Below are 19386 nucleotides of genomic sequence, written 5' to 3' on the forward strand. Positions count from 1 at the left end.
GGTATCGTTTCAGTGACATAATTAAAATCCTTAAAAGTATGCAAATTTTCGTGAATTATAATTGGTTTTGAGCATATATGAACATAGATATTTACTATTTTTATGCCAAAGAATGCTAGTAAATAACTGGCTGTATATTTTTTTTCTCTCTGAAGTGGTACTGAATAATTTCCATTTCTCAGATCTTTAAAATCCTTCTGTACATTACAGGAAAAAGTGTTTTCCTTGTTGCTGGCATCAACAAGAAATAGAGCACCATTCCAAGGAAGTAACTCGACCATGGGATATCAAGAGCTAAAGAGAGAGAAATCATTTGCACAGCTGAGGAAGTCACAGCACGGGAGCTGGAAATCACCAACAGAAAAGGAATATAGCTCTGCAGAATGTTCCAGGTGAAGGCAGTAAATGCAGAAACCTGTCATGCTGTGTTATTTCAGGCAAGGTCTGAGACATTTTAAAGAGTCTCTTTTTCAAGAGACATGGCATCAATTACCTTAAGTAGTTCAGTGAAGTTGTAAGGTGAATGGTAGTTTCCATCATTCAGCAGGTGAAATTACTTGGTTGATGAGGTCAGAAAAGGACCTGCACACATGCTCAGCTCTAGAGAAGAACTCCTGGCGCAAAGCAGTTTGTTGGGCTGAAAAGCAGAATGAATTTTAAGTCTTTCCAAGCTTTTGGATGCTGCCAGAGCACTAGAAAACTCTTAATGAATCTCTAAGATGACTCTGTAGAAGCACCAGCTTTTTCTGTCACATTCCATATTACATCCTCATTATCAAAATTGAGGCACCCTGAATGTTGAACAAAGCTCTGCTGTGTAAAACCTTTGATTACAAAGGGATTTTGTTCTGCTGGAAGCCTCCTAGGACTAGAGTTATAGTTACAGAATCACAGAAGTGGCAAGAGCAAAAACCTCATGCCCTCACCAGTTTAAGTTTGCTCCTTAATTGGCTGCTAAGACCCATTATCTCTTAGGAGCTTTGACTCATCCAGTTCCAAATCAGTTGTAAATTAGGGGCTATATTTGGAGTATGCCCTACCTTATTATATAGGATAATACTACAAAGGCTAAAGCAAGAGTCTGAGTTTCCTCTGAGGGTTACAGGGTTATGAACAGTATTATGGAATAAATGGGATGAAGGCAAGAACACAGGGACAGGATGACTGGAGAACTTATACCTGGTTGAGTTTGGAGAGACAATGCGTCCTTCAGTTTCATCATTAGCACTTCCAATTCCTCTCTCACTTCCTTCTCATCAGGTGGTATCTGCCTTGCAGTGGGAATAAGAACTGTATTCCCCATTCCACCCAGAGAGTTTTCTGTCAGTTTAGGCAGATATGTTTCTTTCTCTTTTGCTTGTTTATGCTGTCCTAGAAAGGGTTTGTTAGTCTGCAGGGACCCTGACTCCAGTGGCTCATCTGAGAACATGAAGTCCACTGCAGTAGGAGCCTCAGGTGTCTGTAAAAGCTGCATTCTATTCACAGCGTTTGGGGAGTTTGGAGTTTCCTGCCTTATTTGGGCAGGATTTAATTCACTCTGCATTCTCCTTTCCAACAGAACATGTGGATTTCTTGGCATTGTATTATGACACTGTGCAAACGGATGCTCTGATGACTGCAACATGGTCTACAAGAGACAAAACACAGAAAATAAATTGTAAAAATAATTGGTATTTCAGTTTGCCAGAAGTACTAAAACAGTGTTGCATAAAATGCTACAAAAAAATCTGTAGGAGGAAAATATGTAAACATTTTCTGTGAAACAAGGGCCTTTTAAGAATCTCAGAAATAATTGTAATGATAAGAATCACTATAATTGAAAACAAATAAAATATTTTCTATAATATGTCTGTATTAAACCCCAGTAAAAAACAGCAATTAGGAACGACATTATATTTATTCAATGCCAGCACTTTGACTCTTCTCTGAAGAACAGACTGCAATGAAGTATCTAACACTTCTGTTGGAAACTCTTATTGGAACTTTCATTATTTTCATTGCAGTAGTATTTAAATGTGCTAACATGGATATCTGTGCTAGGTGCCAGATATGCACAGAATGACAAGAAATACATACTGCCAGACCTTATCTGCTTTCTCTGAAGAGAAGAACCTAGGATGACTGAAAATACAATTGGAAGGTGCATGAAATTTCATTAAGAGTGCTGGTCTACAGGAAAAGCAGTAAGTGTTCAGTAATGGCTCATAGCTGTGACAATTCTTGATATATATATATCACTATACCTTTACTTCTTCCTTCATGTGCCGCAGTGTAATTTGCAGGTTTTCATGGCTTACTCTCAGTCTTTGCAGTTTTGCCTCTATTTTGCAGCTTTTTTCTTCCTGGCAGTTATGAAGAAATTGCATTTTGTCCTTCCATTTTTTGAACTGCTTTTTCATGTACCTACCAGAGATACAGGAGGGTGGGATTTTTGCTAGACCAGACATACACAAATATATGCATTCATGGAAATGAGCAAACACTTTTGCACAAAATTTATCCCCTTTACTAGTGTAGGAAAATTTTGTCAGCTTTGGGATTAGAGGCCAATATTTCAGATGCTGGACTGTATCCATGGAATTAGCAAGAACATGAGTATTGAAATGAGGAAATATGAGAGCTGAGTAGAACTGTGGCCACATCTAAACCTTGCATCTTGGGGTTTTACCTTTCCCACAAGGTGGCTGCAACAAGACAGACAATAGCAGTTCCTCTGTATAGAAGCAAACTACTTATAGCAAGTCCATGACCTGCAAAAGATTTCCATTACATGCATGGGCAACAATGAAGTAAAAGCAAGTTCTGCTCCTTTGATAGAGTTTCTTCCTGCTGGTGGTATTCTCTGCAGTTTCTTCAATGATAGCAATAGCTTTCAAGCACAGGCCATTATCTTTGAAAAAACACTCTGATTTTTGCAATCAGAGGTGCCACCCTTCTATGTACAACAGAGACTTAGAAATTACCTACTCAGAGCACTGTATGACAGAAATACCACCCATAATTCTGTTCTAGTTGTGATTTCTCTAAGAAGTCAGGGTTTGCTTTCCTCACAGCTGAGATGCAGCTCACAGTAAAGTTTGTTAACACTACAGTAATAAACCAAGTGCTTCATATCACAAATCTGAAATAGTTATGTGCCATGCTTATTTACATTCAGAAGTTTACCTGATCCACTTTCTTGTGGTAATGCTTTGGCTTACAGACAACAGCCCCATCACTTGAGCTATGCAAGATTTGTCTGAATGGGACAGCAAGTCAGACCATTTAAAATTAAAATTAATATTACAGTGGTCCCTTATAACAACAATTAAGGGCTCCTCACTGTAAAATGCTGTCCTCCTTCAACTAACTCAGAATCCAGTTCTGAGAACAGACAGGTGAATTCTGGAAGTCAGTGCACAAACAAGAATAAAGAGTTTCCCATGAGTAATGTGATTCATTCACCCAGTTCTATGATAAGCTCTGGGTCAGAGCAGCATTATAGGAGCAGGCAACCCAAATATCCTCTCAACGATTGCTAATCTAAAAGAAAGCTGAAGATCTTTGCCATATCTCTTCATTTTCCCAAGTGAGAACAGACACACAATGAAACTGAAATTGTTTAGCTCTAATCTTGGAGTGCCCTTTTGTGAACTTGGAGCAGCAATTGTACTTGGAATGAAACAGAACAGGAACAGAGGGAACTGAACATACTGAAGGAAATAAAGAGAGTAGATTCAGGATCAAATTCTACACTTCACTGTAATTCCATCACTTTCAGTGGTCATAGGCATGGTTATATAGAGCACATTTATGTACAACTACAAAAACGAATGGAGGGAAGGCAAAAATGCAAGTAAAAGGTAAGCATCATAGCTCACACACCAACTTCTCCCCTGCCATGTCACCCAAGCAAACAAGCCTCCCAAGAGATTTTTAATTTAGGAGTTAATGTTTTACAGTGTCAAAGATTTGACTATCAGAAGGAACATCTGTGATAAACTGTTATACCTATAGCTATTGTATTCATCCTATTAATCTCTATTTGATATACAGCATATATTTTAGAAATAAATTCTACTTTGATTTAAAAGATTCATGCAAATTATGAAATTTGTTTTGATTAAGCCTTATTCAGAGAAAAATTTGAAAAAGTATGCTATTCTGACATTTTTATGTGGATGAACACCTTTTTGTCTAAAAATTCCTTTTAGAAATGTAAACTAGCAATTGCAGAAACACTGATGAAAGCAAACCAAAAAATGTTTTGTTTTGCCATTGTTTTTCTAGTGATCCTGATCTAATTTTTTTTGCTGAATTTTATTATTCATTCTCATTGGATAGGATTTTTTAAAATCTAAAAATCTCCAAAGTATGGAAAAGTCATCTGTCTTCTAGCCCTCCAGCTGGAGCAGAAATGCCCACCAGTCTTCAGTGAATCTACTACAGCATTTACCTACCTGCTGTCACTGTGAATGCTTTTAATGGATTCCTGTATTTTTAACACATCTGCTTCAAAAGAGGCTATTGCCTAAAACAAAAAGAAGTATCTGTTCATAACTTCATCAGCAATAGTATTTCATTTTTATATGAAAGTTTTATGATAGAAGTGCATGGCAAATTTTGGATCTGGCGGATCTACAAATTTATTAGTTAACCTTTTTAATTTAATGTATTATAATCAACTGATGCATTAAAGTATTTCTAATGGCTGGAAAATTTATTCTATAAAACAAATTCTTTGTTCTATGACAAATTTAAGTGTATGAGAATTTGTTTGAAATTAGAACAAAATCCATATTCCTGATTTCTGCAAAATGACATGTTCTGATTTGGGAACAATCTCTCTCAAGTCCCACAGCTGCTTCAAGACAAGGAGATGTTGAGAGAGACTGTATGTAGAAGAGAGAAGAGAAACTCCTGGTCTTTAAGTGGAAGTAGCATTCTCTGGACCATGCAGAGAACAGTAGCCCAGAAGTCAGGGAGACAAACACTTTCCAGCTAAGTTACTTTTGAGGCATGATATAAGTTGGGCAGGAATCAGGGCTGCCAGGAAATTATGACACTAAGAGCTGCATCACCCAGGACCTCCATACTTATAGATTCTATTAAAAGCAATCATTGGACTTACTGTCCAATGGTTGCTTTTAATAGAATCTATAAGTGGAAATCAAAGTGGAAATAATCTGCACTATAAGATCTTAGAAATCAATATAAAACCGCTCAAAAGGAATTCTCAGCCCAGAGAGAAAATAAACAAGAGATCAATGCACCTGACAGAATCCCAGCACAGGGATGCAAGTCCTGTCCTGCTGCTTTCTAAAATGACAAATGCCAACCATCAAGATTGTGTGTTTAAGCAATGTCTGCCCACAGCATCTCGTGCAGATATCTGCTGGCTGGCACTGTACCTTGGCACTGTACCTGGGCAGCAGAGTTCTAAAAGACAGGTCTTCCAAAGGGCAGCACAGGATTAGCAGCCAAAGGAATGACCTGATACACAGAGGCTAGTATTGTGTTACTGCTCCCCTTGGCTCCTGGGAAGAACAAGATGAGTGGATGACATAAACTGGTTTGAACACAACCCAGTGTTCCCTGTTTTCTGAGTAAGTGCACAGCTACCAGCCTCTCAGAAAATATAGAGACAAAAAATTACTACCTACTTTTTTTTAGCTACGCTGTCCTACCCACTCTTTTAACATTCTTTATTTGGAGGAAAGCTGAGAATGGATTAATAGAGACCTTTTGTGCATTAGCTATTTTAGTTGGAGTGGACACTGCTCTGAGTTCATCCTAAGAGGGCCCATTCTGTCCTCTTGCTATTTCCATGGTAACAAAAATGGCCTGAGTCTGATAAGAATTCAGGCATTCTTCTTTGACATTTGCTTGCAGTAGGAAGACATGATGGCCTTTTTTACTGTCAGAATAGCAAGAGATCTCCAGACTCATCTAGACTTTAGCATGCTACTCTACGACATCTCAAAAAACCCCAAAGCAGATATTCCTACAGGTGCTTCTGAAGGTCATGAAAGTCAAGGAGTTAGTCACTAATCTTGGGAAGATAACAAATTCAAACCTCACTAAGTTTTCAGATTCCAAATTTTTTACTGTAAGTGAGGAATTAACAGAAAGGTGAAGCTGCCCATTACATTTTCATTGAAATTAGAAGGCAATTAGATAATTAACTTGCTAGGTCTTCTTCACAGCTTTAGCACTATTACTGTTTTGCTCACCTGATCTATTGTCTTGCCTTGCTCTGGTGTTGTCTTGTTATTCTCACTCTTCTGCATTACAGTCCTGTTTTCAGGTATGAACCTGGGTGACTCTGGGACACAATTGTCCCCTGGGAAAGACACATTTTCAGGACCAGGTAGTGATGAAGCACTGAATTCCACAGGAGGACTGTATACCAACAGAGAAGTAATGAATAGGGAAAGGATCAGGACTCACATGGCTTTTCTACACAGGAAGATCCAAATGCAGAAACCTAATGCAGTGTAACTAGACAGACATGTGCTATTGACTAAGCAAGAAGTAAAGTTTAGCTATGCCTGCTGGAATATCTTGGTTAAAAGAATGAAATTTCTGAAAACAAATTCCACTCTCCCAACAGGGTCTCAGCAACAGGTTCTACTTTCCACCCATTTATTCTCAGTGCAATTTGCTGCTTCTCTTTTTTGCTTCCTTTAGCCAAGTGTTAAATATATTAGGAAATTCAGCTACAAAAAAATAGCAAAATATCCTGCTGTTCAGTCCATCATATGCTAGGAAAAGCTTAGATATTTATCAGCCCCTCAGTGACACCTGTAACAGCAATCCCAAATTCTTTGTCTCGTTGCTACCCAAGCAGTAGGTAAGCAAACCCCCACAGAACTAAAGAGAAATCTTGATTAATTCCAGAAAGATTAAATTCCATTAAAATTATTAAATATTGTTTTGTTGCTGAATACAAGAGAGGAAATATTAGCAACAAAAGATGTTTTACATTTCACCACATTCCAAAAAACAGACACTGAAATAATATTCTCCATGAGGATCACTATAAATATCATCCATTGGTCTTATATGTAGGAACATTTCTCTTCACAGAGAAAAGCAAGGCACAATTCTTCCCAGGAATATTTCTGGGATTCACATTCTCTGAACCTCACAGAAAGAAAACACAATTCTTATCATTTGCTGTGCCTGTGTTTGTGCAAAAGTAGAATGCATAATGGAGATTGTTTACCCATAGTCATGGTGTTTTGTTTCCTTGGCCTATCAGGGCCAAGAGTGTGTTTGTGTCAGGACTGTCAGAGGACAGTCACAAGAATAAGTTCAGTGCAGAGCAGTTGTGTGCAGGGTTGAGTGCTTGGCAGATTCAGTTCTAGATGTATAGAATAATATAGTATAGTAAAGTAATTATTAGCCTTCTGATGTGCACGGAGTCAGATGCATCATTCTCTCTCCCTCATCAACGTCAGAGTCACCTTTGATTTACTATACTTATAGTATAAAATGTTTTCTAACTGAAAACCTACCAGAGTAGCACAATCCAGATTTATGAACAGATTTTTTCTCCTCCTTCACATAAGGATGAAATTAGTTATTTTAGAGAGGACTGACCATTTTTTCCCACTGTAGCCTCATTGGGAGAACACATGAGATGCAAGACAGTTGCTAGATCTTTGTACAAATAGGAAGGAATCTCGCCCTTTGTATGTTTTTAGCACTAATCTCCTGTAATCATTCCCTTCAGTTTCTATACCTAGGTATCAATCACAATCTCATAGCAAGGAAGGAGAAATTATTGGGGAAAATCTCAGCATAATCTCCAATGCTCATTATTAACCACTGTGATGAGTGAAAATACTGTAATGACTAAATATTAGCCAAAGCACACAAAACAACTGGTCTGAAAGAAGAGGAATGGTGAGATCATCTACTTGCAATTGTGAGTGATTCCACAGGTCTGCAATTTAGTGGGACTTGAGTAGAATGCCTGCCAGTGAATGCACTCTGGGTCATATGTAGAAAGTATTCACAGTTAATTTCCAATGGATTTGTCACAGAGGAGCTGCTTAAGAACGCATGCAGTTGCAAAGGTAGGAAATATTTGCAATGCTTGGCCCTAGACTGAGTATAAGAAATGGAACAGAGTGAAAAATACAACATAAGGAAGGAGGGAAGTACAATACAAGCCTGTTATATTTTATAAGACAACTGATCATTAGGTTGTCAGCATGGTAACTATAGTTAAGCTACAGAACAATGTGCAGCAACTTCTCAGTTATTCTTTCCCCTTTTTAATAGCAAAATCATGACATGGTATCTGTCATAACAAAATCCCTTAGTCAAAGGACATAATCAAGCAATATCCCACAGCCTGACATTCAGAGATTATAAATTCATCTGACACCGAAACTCACAAAGTCTTTTTGTGAGCAGGGAAGTGCCTCTCCTCCACTGACTCCAGAGCTGTCTTTCTCTGAGCCTCTTTTCTTCTGCAGTGCTCTTGAAACAGGTTGTTCCTGATGGTGCAGAGAAAGTGCTTTGCGTTCGCCTTTGCTGACATCTATTGGAACGAGGGATAATAAAGTGACTTTTCAAACAGGTGCTGCCCAGAAACAGACATATTCCAAAGTAAAAGGTCCATCTGCTCATCATCTGATGAGGCTCATGGCTGCTATCTGAGCCCTAGAAGGGGAGCTGAGGTGGGTAATGCTTGCAGGACCACAGGCAAGAGCAGGTCCAATTTGTTTAGGCAAAATACTGACTGGATCAAAGTCAGGCAGCCTGGAAATGCCTAAGCACTTACAATGATTAAGCTCAGTCACAACAATAATTCTGCTGACTAGTATCTAAGGAAGAAATACTTTTATATTTGTATAAAGCATTTGTAGATATAGTCTTCCATGGCTCACATCCTCCTCTCATAGAATACGGTAAAATACACATCCATGTATCACAGGAGTGTCAGGCTCATGTACAACAATTAAGCTCAGTAGCTGTATTATTGGAGGACACCAACCAGGTCTGCCCCAGGTGACTGCTGCAGAACATGGGGTGAGCCCTGACAGACTGAACAGGAAAACAAAGAAAACACACCACATGCCTCCTAGTGCTTCTCAACGTGGTAGTGACATTACCACAAGGTGTCAGCACGGTAAGGAAAAACTGCTGATATTTCAAACCTCCACTCAGCAGCTCAATCTCTGATAAAGACAGTGAGAAAACTTACCCAGACAAGGACAGCATCTGCTAAGAGTGGAAGGTATGGGGATAGCAACTTACTACTGATTATTTTATGTCCCACACAACAGATATGAAAATGGTATCTGTCATAACGAGTAGCTTATCTTTTAAATTTTGGTATAGATTTTGGCCCGTATTGTAATATTTGGCCTACAAAATAATGTTTACAGAGTTTGTGTTAGAGTAAGGCTTCATAAAGGAAATCTAAATTCAGTGATTCAATTGCAATTCTGCAGCAACAATGTGGCTGCAATCCAGGCTGCAACATCTCTTGACTTGTTTTATTTCTCGTCCTTTCTTCTGGTGCTTCTACAAACACACATTCCCATTCACTCTCAATTCACACTAATTTTAAGGTCTCCACTTAGAAATCTCTTAATGAGGAGTTTAGTTTACTTTTGTTTTCCCTCCTTTCTCACAGATGGATTATGAGGAAGAATATTTGAAGGAATGAACTGTTATTTTTAATGCAGATATTGAGCATCCAGATATAATTTCTCACAATGCTAGCAATAGGGTTTTGTTTTCAGAAAGAGAGCAATGAAGTAGCAAGAGTTTAATGCTACCCCAGACAAAGGGTGACTACAAGAGCAGTCTAACAGTCTTTAGTTTTAGTGCAGACACTGGCTGCCCAGGTATCTTTCTCATGAACTGCAGAGGACTGGGAAGGAGAACAGGAAGTACATGTTTCTAGGGAAACTTTCCTAAGTGCTTTTCAGTTCATTTACTGGAACAGAAGGATACAGTTATACAGATCCACAAAAAGCCCATCTGCTGCTGTGTGCAAGATCTGGAATCTCCTCCTCAAAGGAGAAGCTGGTCTTCCAAATACAAATTCCCAGTGTTGTACTTTGCCACTGGTGTGATGATAGCACAAGTTGCCCCTGTAACAGAGTCCAGGTGTGTGATCTTAGTTGGGCACATGTTGCCTCTTTGTGCTGTATCCCGAACTGACAGAGACAAATGAGTCAGAAAGGTTTACAATAAAGTGGAAAAACTGAAGACATTCAGAAAAGAGAGAAAAAGAAAGACATTTTATGCAGGAGTTTGTATAACTTTAGGATTAATGAATTTCTGGATGAGTCTGCATTGGGATTGGGATGAAGGAACATTGGGACATTGAGGGGAATTTTCATAGGTTTAAGGATTATCTGCTAACAGAAAATTTGCCATTAAACTTCTTAAGATGAAGACTTGCACTGGGATATTTCACAGCTCTATTGAGTTACATCAGAACAGAACACTCATTCTAAAGCTAGAAGCCTGCTTTTGTCCTTTCCCTGTCTCCCTGTCCCCAGACTAATAATGGGAATATGTCATGGCCATTATGGCTAATGCACACATAACTTTGAAATGCTTGCAGTTCAAGAATCCACTGCCTAGTTGCTTCCATGAAGAACCTCCACAGGGAAATGAATCAGTACAATAGGACTCTACCTGCACACAGTGTTCCACGAGAGGATGTGAGCTCTTATGGGGTTTGCAGAGACGGCCACTGAAAAAGCAGGCTTGGCAAAGGTCAAAATTGAGGCACTTTAAACAGTGATACCTGTGAGGGAAAACAAAAGGATTTCTTTACCTCCCCACAAGGAAGAACTTGGTGTAAGTAAGCTTGATTACTGGAAACCCAAATCCCTGGGCTCTGAAATTCAAAGAAAAATCTTCATTGGAATAATGATTTTCCTCAGCATTCTCTGAATTCAAGTTATTTTGCCCAAATGATTGAGGACTTTTCTCTGAACCCACCAGTGGTTTTGATCTTATTTATTTGCTGCACTGAAGTGCAGTCCGTGGATAAAACTGTTGTTCTAGCACCATTTCCCATTTTTTGGAACGTAGTTACAACTTCATATGCTTCTTACACACCAGCTTACCTCTATTTGCTGCTTCCATGGAACTGTAATATTGACATAGGATGCATAAACAAAAAACTAAAAATGCAAGAAACTAAACCTGCAACCTTACAATTAGTGAGAATATAGTAACAGTAAAATGCTTTTCTGAGCATTCTGGTCAGATGGTAATGGATAGTGTTCTTTTTATACCACTATGCCATTATATAACATTGCTTAGATGACTAAGATGCTATGATGGAAAACTTAACAAGCCAGTTAATACAACTGGTTACAGGAAAAATAACTAAGAAATGAGATACAGAGGTTTAATTGACTTTACCTTTGGAGTGCCAGTTTACCTTTGGCCAGTTTTCATGTTTGTGCTAGTGAGCTAAAGAGAAGTAGGATGAAGGCTGAAGCATTAGACTGCAGTGGTTCTCTCTATCCCTCTTTTCTGGTTAAATTAGATTACATCCAAAGCCTGTTACTCAGTACCTCAGTTACAGCCTGTAAGGTATGCAAACAATGGTAAGAACTAATTGTGTGGATGCTAAAGACCGCTGACACACCTCATGCCTGTAATGGGGAAAACTTTGCAGACTCTGCATCTAGCTTGGTGAGAAACCATTTCAGTGGCTGATAATCTGTAACATGTAGGGAGCCACGGGAGAACAGCAGGCTTTGATCTCAGCCAAGACAGGAATTTTTCTTCAACAATAGCTGCATTCAGAACCTAGAAAAAATACATGTCTCAAGCTCATACATTCATGTAAAAAAAACCTGGTGGTTCATCGACAATATCTAATAAAAGCTCTGATATTGGATTTTGCTGGCATAAATTTTCCATTTATGTAAAATGTTACTGGGTTCCAAAGGTTTTGGAATAAATGCGAGAGCCTTCAGTAGTACCTTACTGAGCATCTTTTCTATACATACAAATCCTCCCATACTCAGAGACTGATGATCAGCCCTGCTTCTTAAAAGTAGATACCTGGGCATGTTTTGTGGTGATACACTTGAAGTTTTAATCAATCAGCAACATTCAGAATAATTTCCCAGGACATCAGAATTTCACTCACCCCTCGGAAACAGTCATGAATCGCAATTTCCACACAAGACAGAGTGTAGCCTTCTCCCACAATGGCTGGAATCTACATCAAGAAGAAAGGCTCAGAAACACCTCAATAAGAAACAGATGTTCCCATCATGCTCTGCTGCAATGGTGACAGCACACAGATGGTGAAGTATCTATAGCAATGCCATTTTACACACTTTTCTGAAGAAAGCCCGTTCATATTCATGCCATCAGTATGCAGTTTCACAGTTCAGGCTGTGTCAGAATGATTTGTTTCCAACTCACTTACTGTGATGGATAAACATACTATATTTCCACACTATACTACTGAAGGACACTGAGTTTAAATCCCAGAGGTCATTTTCAGATCCCGTTTTCAGCACCAGTTCAGCTGGAAATACCTGTATGCTAAGGCAACTTGCTGCAACTGCAAGCTATTCTAGTGAGTACAGACATCTGAAGTTTGCAGTTGCTTTAGAAACAGTTGTATCCAGCTGTTTCCAGGACCTGTAAGCTCAGGCAACATGAATGCATGGAGGCATTCACTAATGAAAGTGGTTATTTTGAAGAAAAGGACAGAATTTGATTCTTTTACCTACTTTGCATGATAGCTCCCTATGTCCATAGTGTCCTATTAACTTCAGCCCCATAAGGTAATCAACATAAAAGGTATCAACCATGAGGGGTTTTCTTCTGCTAGGTTAGCACACTCCTACAAAATCTGTTGAGCAAAAGCATTGCACTGACAGTACCTGATTTAAGTCTGTTAGAAGGCTTCTCAGGGCACTTTGGGTAATCAAGGTCTCCTTCCCATCAGGGACAGCATAAAACTGGAAAAAAGCTGAAGACAAGGAAAAAACCCTGGAATCCTGGCAGTGCCTGAACTGTCTTCAAGCTATCTTCAAGCTGCTATGGTAATTGCAGTCTAACAAAGAAACCCCTCCAGAAACTTTCACTATATTTTGTACCTAACAAGCTCTCAGTGACTGCTGTGACCATAGTTCTCCCTACAGCGAAGGAAAGAGAAGGAAAGCAAGGAAAAAAAGCAATGAACTCATTCTTACAACATTAGGAAAAATGTTTAAATATGTTTATACAAGAAGTGCTCTATTTAAATTGTGAAATGCTAATTTAAAACCATGGGGTTTCTGTTCTTTTATACTAGGCAAATAGAAGCTCTACTTAAATGTCACTATAACCTCTTCTGAGGCTCTCTATTGCAAAGATGGCTACAGAGAGTGATTGGAAAGCATTATTCTGCATCAGCCTTTCTCTACAACTAAACAGTCAATATAATTTACTTTTTTCATGGCAGAGCTTTTTTTTAAAAAAAAAAATTACAATGGAAATTTTCATCAGTGTTCAGTATTTCAGATAGTGTATAAAATCATGCATTTCCCACCTCTGTATTTAGCCAGTAGAGTATCTTCTGAAAGGGAAATTAGGGCAGCTGCAGCAGATCTAGTTTTGACATACCCTGTTCCAGATCTAGGGAAATGAAATAAGTTACACTATTCTTATTCACTGAAAATATAAAGACTGAAACATCTAAAGAATTGAATACTACTATGTAGGAAAAGAACTTCAAAACAAGTATCCTTTTATATGTATAAATGTAACCAAAGTAACATTTCAGTGATATTTTATGTCTAGAACCTTTTGTCACTGAACATAACTGCAGAGTTAACTGTTCCAAGATACCATGCAATCATAAAACAAAAAGAAAACATCTCCTTCAGAGACTTCCCATTCCAAGTAAAATGTATTTTCACATTTACAATGTATGACCAAAAAAAACCAATCTGCTCTTTTTATTGTGGGAATCCTTCCCAAGTACAGTACTGAATAAAGGACACAATCTAAGTTGTGCATATATCATCAGGCAGCTCTGCTATGGCCCCAGATCTGCACTAAGCTTCTCTTGGGCTGATTACATTTAATTTCACTGAAACTCAATTTAATCAAAAGGATATATGCAGGAGCAGGACATTTAGTTTTGACCTTTAGATAATAAATAATGAAGATTAATTTAGAACCAAATTTTGTGACATAGGCACCTAATGAAAAACACTAATTTTTTTTGTGAAGACATTGCAGACATTAACCAGAAATCACAAATCAGGAAATCCCAGAAATCTATATTTAAGATATTACTTTTGCAAAGATTCAAAATATCATTACAAAAATTGTTTTAAGAGTCTATAGATAAACCCACACTGTGTAAGGCTGCAATACAGACTCTAAAGTATGAACTGCATGAGAAACTGTTGTTTTTCCAGAAATTTCAAAGAAAAAACTCCAAGATTAAAGCTGAAGTACACAAACACCCTTAAGATGTTTATGTAAGCTTATTAAGTAAATACCACAAAAACATGGAGAATTCCTATGTGCTCCTCCTTTTAAGTACTTTCCAGTGTTAATAGTGCAGAATAGCACTCCATAGAGAAAATGTGATTAGAAATTTATAAGAAGCTTTTCCTATCTTATATACATGTCGAGAAACTTGTGAAATTCTTTTTAAAAAAGAAATAGTAGCAAAAAGAAAATGTCCTAAGACAGTCCTAAGAAAACAGACTAAAGCACTAACATAGTGCTATTAAGAAGATTCTTCTAAATAATTTCCCTGCAGCACACAAAAATTACAAAATACTCCTGATGTTTCTAGCTGTGTTTCTTATTACAGCATTTATTCTTAGCCTTAAATGACTTTTTACAAAAAAATTTGATAAAGTGGGACCTTTAGCAGTAGTGATCATATGAGTAATGAATAATGATTCAGGAAAAAGTCCTGCAGACCACTTACATCTCATTTACTTTCAGTAAAAACTTTGCCATCATGTAGAAGGGAAAAATTTCACCTGTGGTAAATAACTTGTACTATGAACTTAGTCTTTGTCTTTTAAATATGCTACAATTACAAACCAATCCTGCCTTTAGTGATTTAACTCATTATTTACAAACAATACATAAGAGAAATACACTCTGTGAGGTCTTTCCTTATTATTTTCAGAAATTTTGCTATTCACTAAGCTGCTCAGCTTAGTTATGAGATATCAATTTTGTTTCATAATTGGTAGATGAACTTTTTAAGCCTGAGAAAAATGAATAACAAAAAGTGACTGGCAAATTCCTGACCTGTGCATGGCTACTGTTCTCCAGAGGCAAATATGGGTTCATTTTTAGGAGTGTATCAAAATATTTCGTAAGTCAGAAGAAAATCTACTCTGCAAAGCTGTTCAGAGAAAAAGTCAGCATGGACTGGCAAAAGTCTGGATTTCTGGATAGCTTTGGGAATGTTTAAGCACTGTGTTTCTGATGAAGTTTTGTGCCTTATATTCCTACAGCTGAACTACTCCTAGTTTTTTTGCAAAGCAAAGCCAATCAAAATGGGAGAGTTTCACACAGAAAGGGTGTGAGAGTGGTAGCAACAGATTTAGTCTAGCAATACTTCAGGTGGGAGCTATATTATCTTTAGGGTCCTGTCCAAAAACACATTCTTTGACTCTACAGTACTTCACAATGGACCTACATTTCTTCTCACCTGTCATACATGGCAATCAGTAGGCCCAATGTTAATTCAGCAGCTCTTGGATCTACCTGGCCTGGTTTTTCTAACCTTGCCCTTTGGAACAGCTTCGTCAGCATTCTAGAGATTTGCTGCATGTTCAGAGAAATCTGCTCTTCCCTCTGGCTTTGTTCACTTGATAGGATGTGCTGAATCAGAGAAACGTCAGTCAAATCCAGTGTGGGAAAATGAAGGAAGAAATGAAGGAGGATCCCTGCCTTTTCATGAATGGAAACATGTCCATTTTTTATCAGAAATGCCTAGCTAAGACAGGTCTGTAAAATCAATCCTAAAACAGTACATCACATAAAAAGAAAACCAGTACCTGTGGTACTTCCACATTGACACAGAGCTTCAGGCAGATAAACCATATCAGGACTGAGACCAGACTAAATGTATTCCTAGAAAAGCATCCCCAAATGAAAGAAATGTGTCCAAGGCCAACAAACTAGTCACCTTCTCTGTGTTACCCTGAAGACCTCACTTGCAATATTGTGCATTTTCAGCACAAATAAAAAATTCAAGATTTCCATGAAATTTAGCTCAATATGGAACTTACATGCAGTAATTTCAAAGTGAGCTAGGTGTCCAGGACTTTGTTGCACAAATCTCTGCTTGCACTGAATTCTCCCTCACTTCAAAGACAGGGAGAATGAATACTAACCATTAATTTTCTGGTCTATCATGCTCTATTTTGCTCTCATTAATTCTTATAGTCCAGCCAATGCATTTTCAATAAGCCATGATTATTTCCAATAAATCAGCTCCTAAGAAACACATTAGAATTTGACTTTTCATGAGCATAATACACAGATAGATTAATAATTGTCAGTGATGTCTACACAGTATTGCTGCAGATTGTAAAAATAATTTGTATTCTCTCATAATTTTAGAATTTTACTAATGTATTTCCATTGACATTCAAAAGGGGAAAAAAAATCAATTTGTATATGAAGCACTATCTCAATCTTAAGTGTTCATAATCCATTCTGAAACTCCAAGGTGGAAAATGAGAGAGCAAAGTAGCATAATAGCTCCTGGTGACAGCAATGCAAATTTGATACAGATTCTCCTCCTTGTAAAAGCATAGAGTTCTTTTTGGCTACTAACACTGGCAAAGACTTTGCAGTGAGCGTAGTTTTAGGGCTGCTCTGTATACGGAGCTCTCAACATCATTGAAAGCCTCTGTGAAAGAAAACAAACACACATTACAATGGAGTGGTTCACTCAAAACTAACTAAAAATCAAAACAACCAAATCTGGAATTTCCAGTTGATCAACACTCTGAAGGAAAATTTTGGAAAAAAAATAAAAGAAAACAAAAAGAAAACATTTTCTTTTTATTTAAATAACTTAGTGGGGTGAACAGTCTTCTTGTAAACAGTGACAATCTCTTGTAAAATCAGAATTTATCATAGAGAGAACATCTGTTTCTTTGGGAATCAAGTTTATTCATATATCAGAACAAGGCCTCTGAGGGTTATGCACTGCAGAAACTTTTAGCCAAGATCATAATGAAATATTTCTTCACACAAATAGGTTTTTTGATCAGAGATGCTCTTCTTCAAGGAACAGTTTGTCAGTTTGCATAGCAGGGTTATTGTTTTGGATGCATATTTCTTCAAGCACCAAACAAATCTTCTGTCAAGATCAACATGTGGGACCCTTGCAGAAGAAGACAAGCCCTTTATCAGAGCAAATTACTTTTGACATCTCTGCTTAGCATACCCACTCAATCTGCTTGATTAAATCCTAAACCCTTCTATTATTTGAGCTTATTTCTTTCACATCAATAAAGGATGTTTTTCTGAATGGAAAGTAAGAGATGCTGACCATGACCTATACCTGATACTTTACAAATACCTAGAACTTCAAGGGCAAAAACGAGGCTTGTTCACTAAAATTCAGAAACTAGAAAGGGATTTATCAGTTATCCTTCTGTCCTCAGAGACTCTTTTCTTTCCGTACTTCAGAGAGAGTTGCACACAGTTGATTAAGGCTAAAAATAAGCAATAATATGTATAAATGAGTAGAAATAACTCACAAAGTACTTCACCTGTTCAGTCTGGAAAGGTGCCAATCTGTGTGCAATGGTTTCCAAGAAATACACCAGATTAATATTAATAGTCAGCAAATTATGGGCTCTTCTGGTTCCCAGATGCTGCCTAAGCTATAGAAAGATGCCAATAACTGCTATACCATCTGTTTAGTCCTGCTCTTGTCATACTATATTTTGTGATATTATTTGGAGATGCAGTGTAGCATGTCATACAATGTGAAAAATGAGTTTTGACTTCCACGCATCATCAGTTCTCTTTCCTCAATAAACTGACCCAAAGCCCTTTTGAAAGGAACAGAACAACTCCCACAGTTTTCATTAGGCTATGGATTAAGTTCCAAACGCTTATTCTCAAATACAAATGCTAGAAATATATACATGATTCAACTCAAACACCTTACATGCATGATTTTCAAATTGAAGGGAATCTGTTTCAGTAGCCATCTGCTACTTAATTCTAGTCCACCCTTACAAACAAAATGTGGCCTCAAAGTAGGGCATTCTGTGCCTGTCAAGCAGAGCTCCAGAATTAACTTGTGAGGACGCATAAGTAAAATAGCAAATCATTTTAGAATTATTACTGATGAGAGGCTATTTAGGGACATTAAAATCTTTCTCATAGGAAAGGGGCTGTCCCTCTGGACAGAAAACCAGCATGTAATCATTTTGCTGTGGGTCAAATTTCACCTCAAGAAATATAAATGCCCTTTGTTGAGAAGCTGACAAAGGAGCTCCTACACACATACAAGTGTCCTGATTCCTGACATCTTCAGCTGGTTACCTGCTATTCTGCATTTTGAGGTATTTGCTCTGTGGCAGATGAGGTGTCTGCTAGATTTTGCCTTCAAAAAGGGAGTGTATGGCTATCTTCATGCCTATTCCAAAGCATGCAAAAACCTTAGCATTTATTATAAACTAGGGATCATGGCCATGTGTGCCTGACCATTCCATTAGCCAATGTGATAGTGGCAAGAAAGGTGCCTGGACACATCCAACAATAAAGGTAGAGGTAGGACATCACAGCTCTGTAATTTGTCATTTATGTGCTACAGAACAAAGATTCTCAAGGTGGTATGACTTCATGAAAATTCAGTAGTTTCTGTTCAAAAAGACACAGAAATGCCTTTTGAGAAAAGTTGGTGGAAAATAAGAAAAATCCTTACCCTGCAAGTCTGGATCCATTTGAAATTAACAGATGGCATTAGGCATTCTATAACAAAACAAACCGAAGTGTAAAACCACATATTCTAGACAGAGACATATTGAACCATTCAAATTAAACCTTTTAATCTGAACAATTCACTGGATGCATTTCAGAAATTAAATTAAACAGAATTACATTAAACAAAATAGTTTTGGTGCCATGTGCAGAGAACTGCCAGCAAATGGCAAGCTTTCTGCTCAGCATAAAATAGGAGTAATTCAAGTAACTGCAAAACTGTAGCTGGGCAAAGCCAATCCTCAAAACAGTTTTAAGTACAGGAAATGAGATCTTTCACTATTAAGAGCCCAGTGTTTACATGCAGGATTACTACATGGTCCTTAGTGTACAATTTCAGGTCACAGAGGGCATATCTACACCAGACTCTTCCTCAGATTCACTGATTGCAATTACTCAAAAGTATTATAAAATTTTCAA

The 19386-nt window shown here is 37.7% G+C and overlaps 1 protein-coding gene across 1 annotated transcript; it reads right to left on the bottom strand.

The window, feature by feature from the left end:
- Nucleotides 1-536: 536 nt before the first annotated feature.
- On the bottom strand, nt 537-19058 carry DYTN (dystrotelin). The gene is given in 14 exon segments (XM_009088064.4): nt 537-637; nt 1180-1627; nt 2244-2403; nt 4440-4510; nt 6213-6381; nt 8388-8533; nt 10651-10762; nt 11618-11781; nt 12128-12199; nt 12876-12964; nt 13526-13611; nt 15665-15868; nt 16801-16873; nt 18911-19058. Coding segments are annotated over 14 exon segments (1941 nt in total). The 5' UTR covers nt 18957-19058.
- Nucleotides 19059-19386: the final 328 nt, after the last annotated feature.

The sequence above is a fragment of the Serinus canaria genome, chromosome 7 (genome assembly GCF_022539315.1).
Source record: "Serinus canaria isolate serCan28SL12 chromosome 7, serCan2020, whole genome shotgun sequence".
In the NCBI taxonomy this organism is placed as follows: Eukaryota; Metazoa; Chordata; class Aves; order Passeriformes; family Fringillidae; genus Serinus; species Serinus canaria.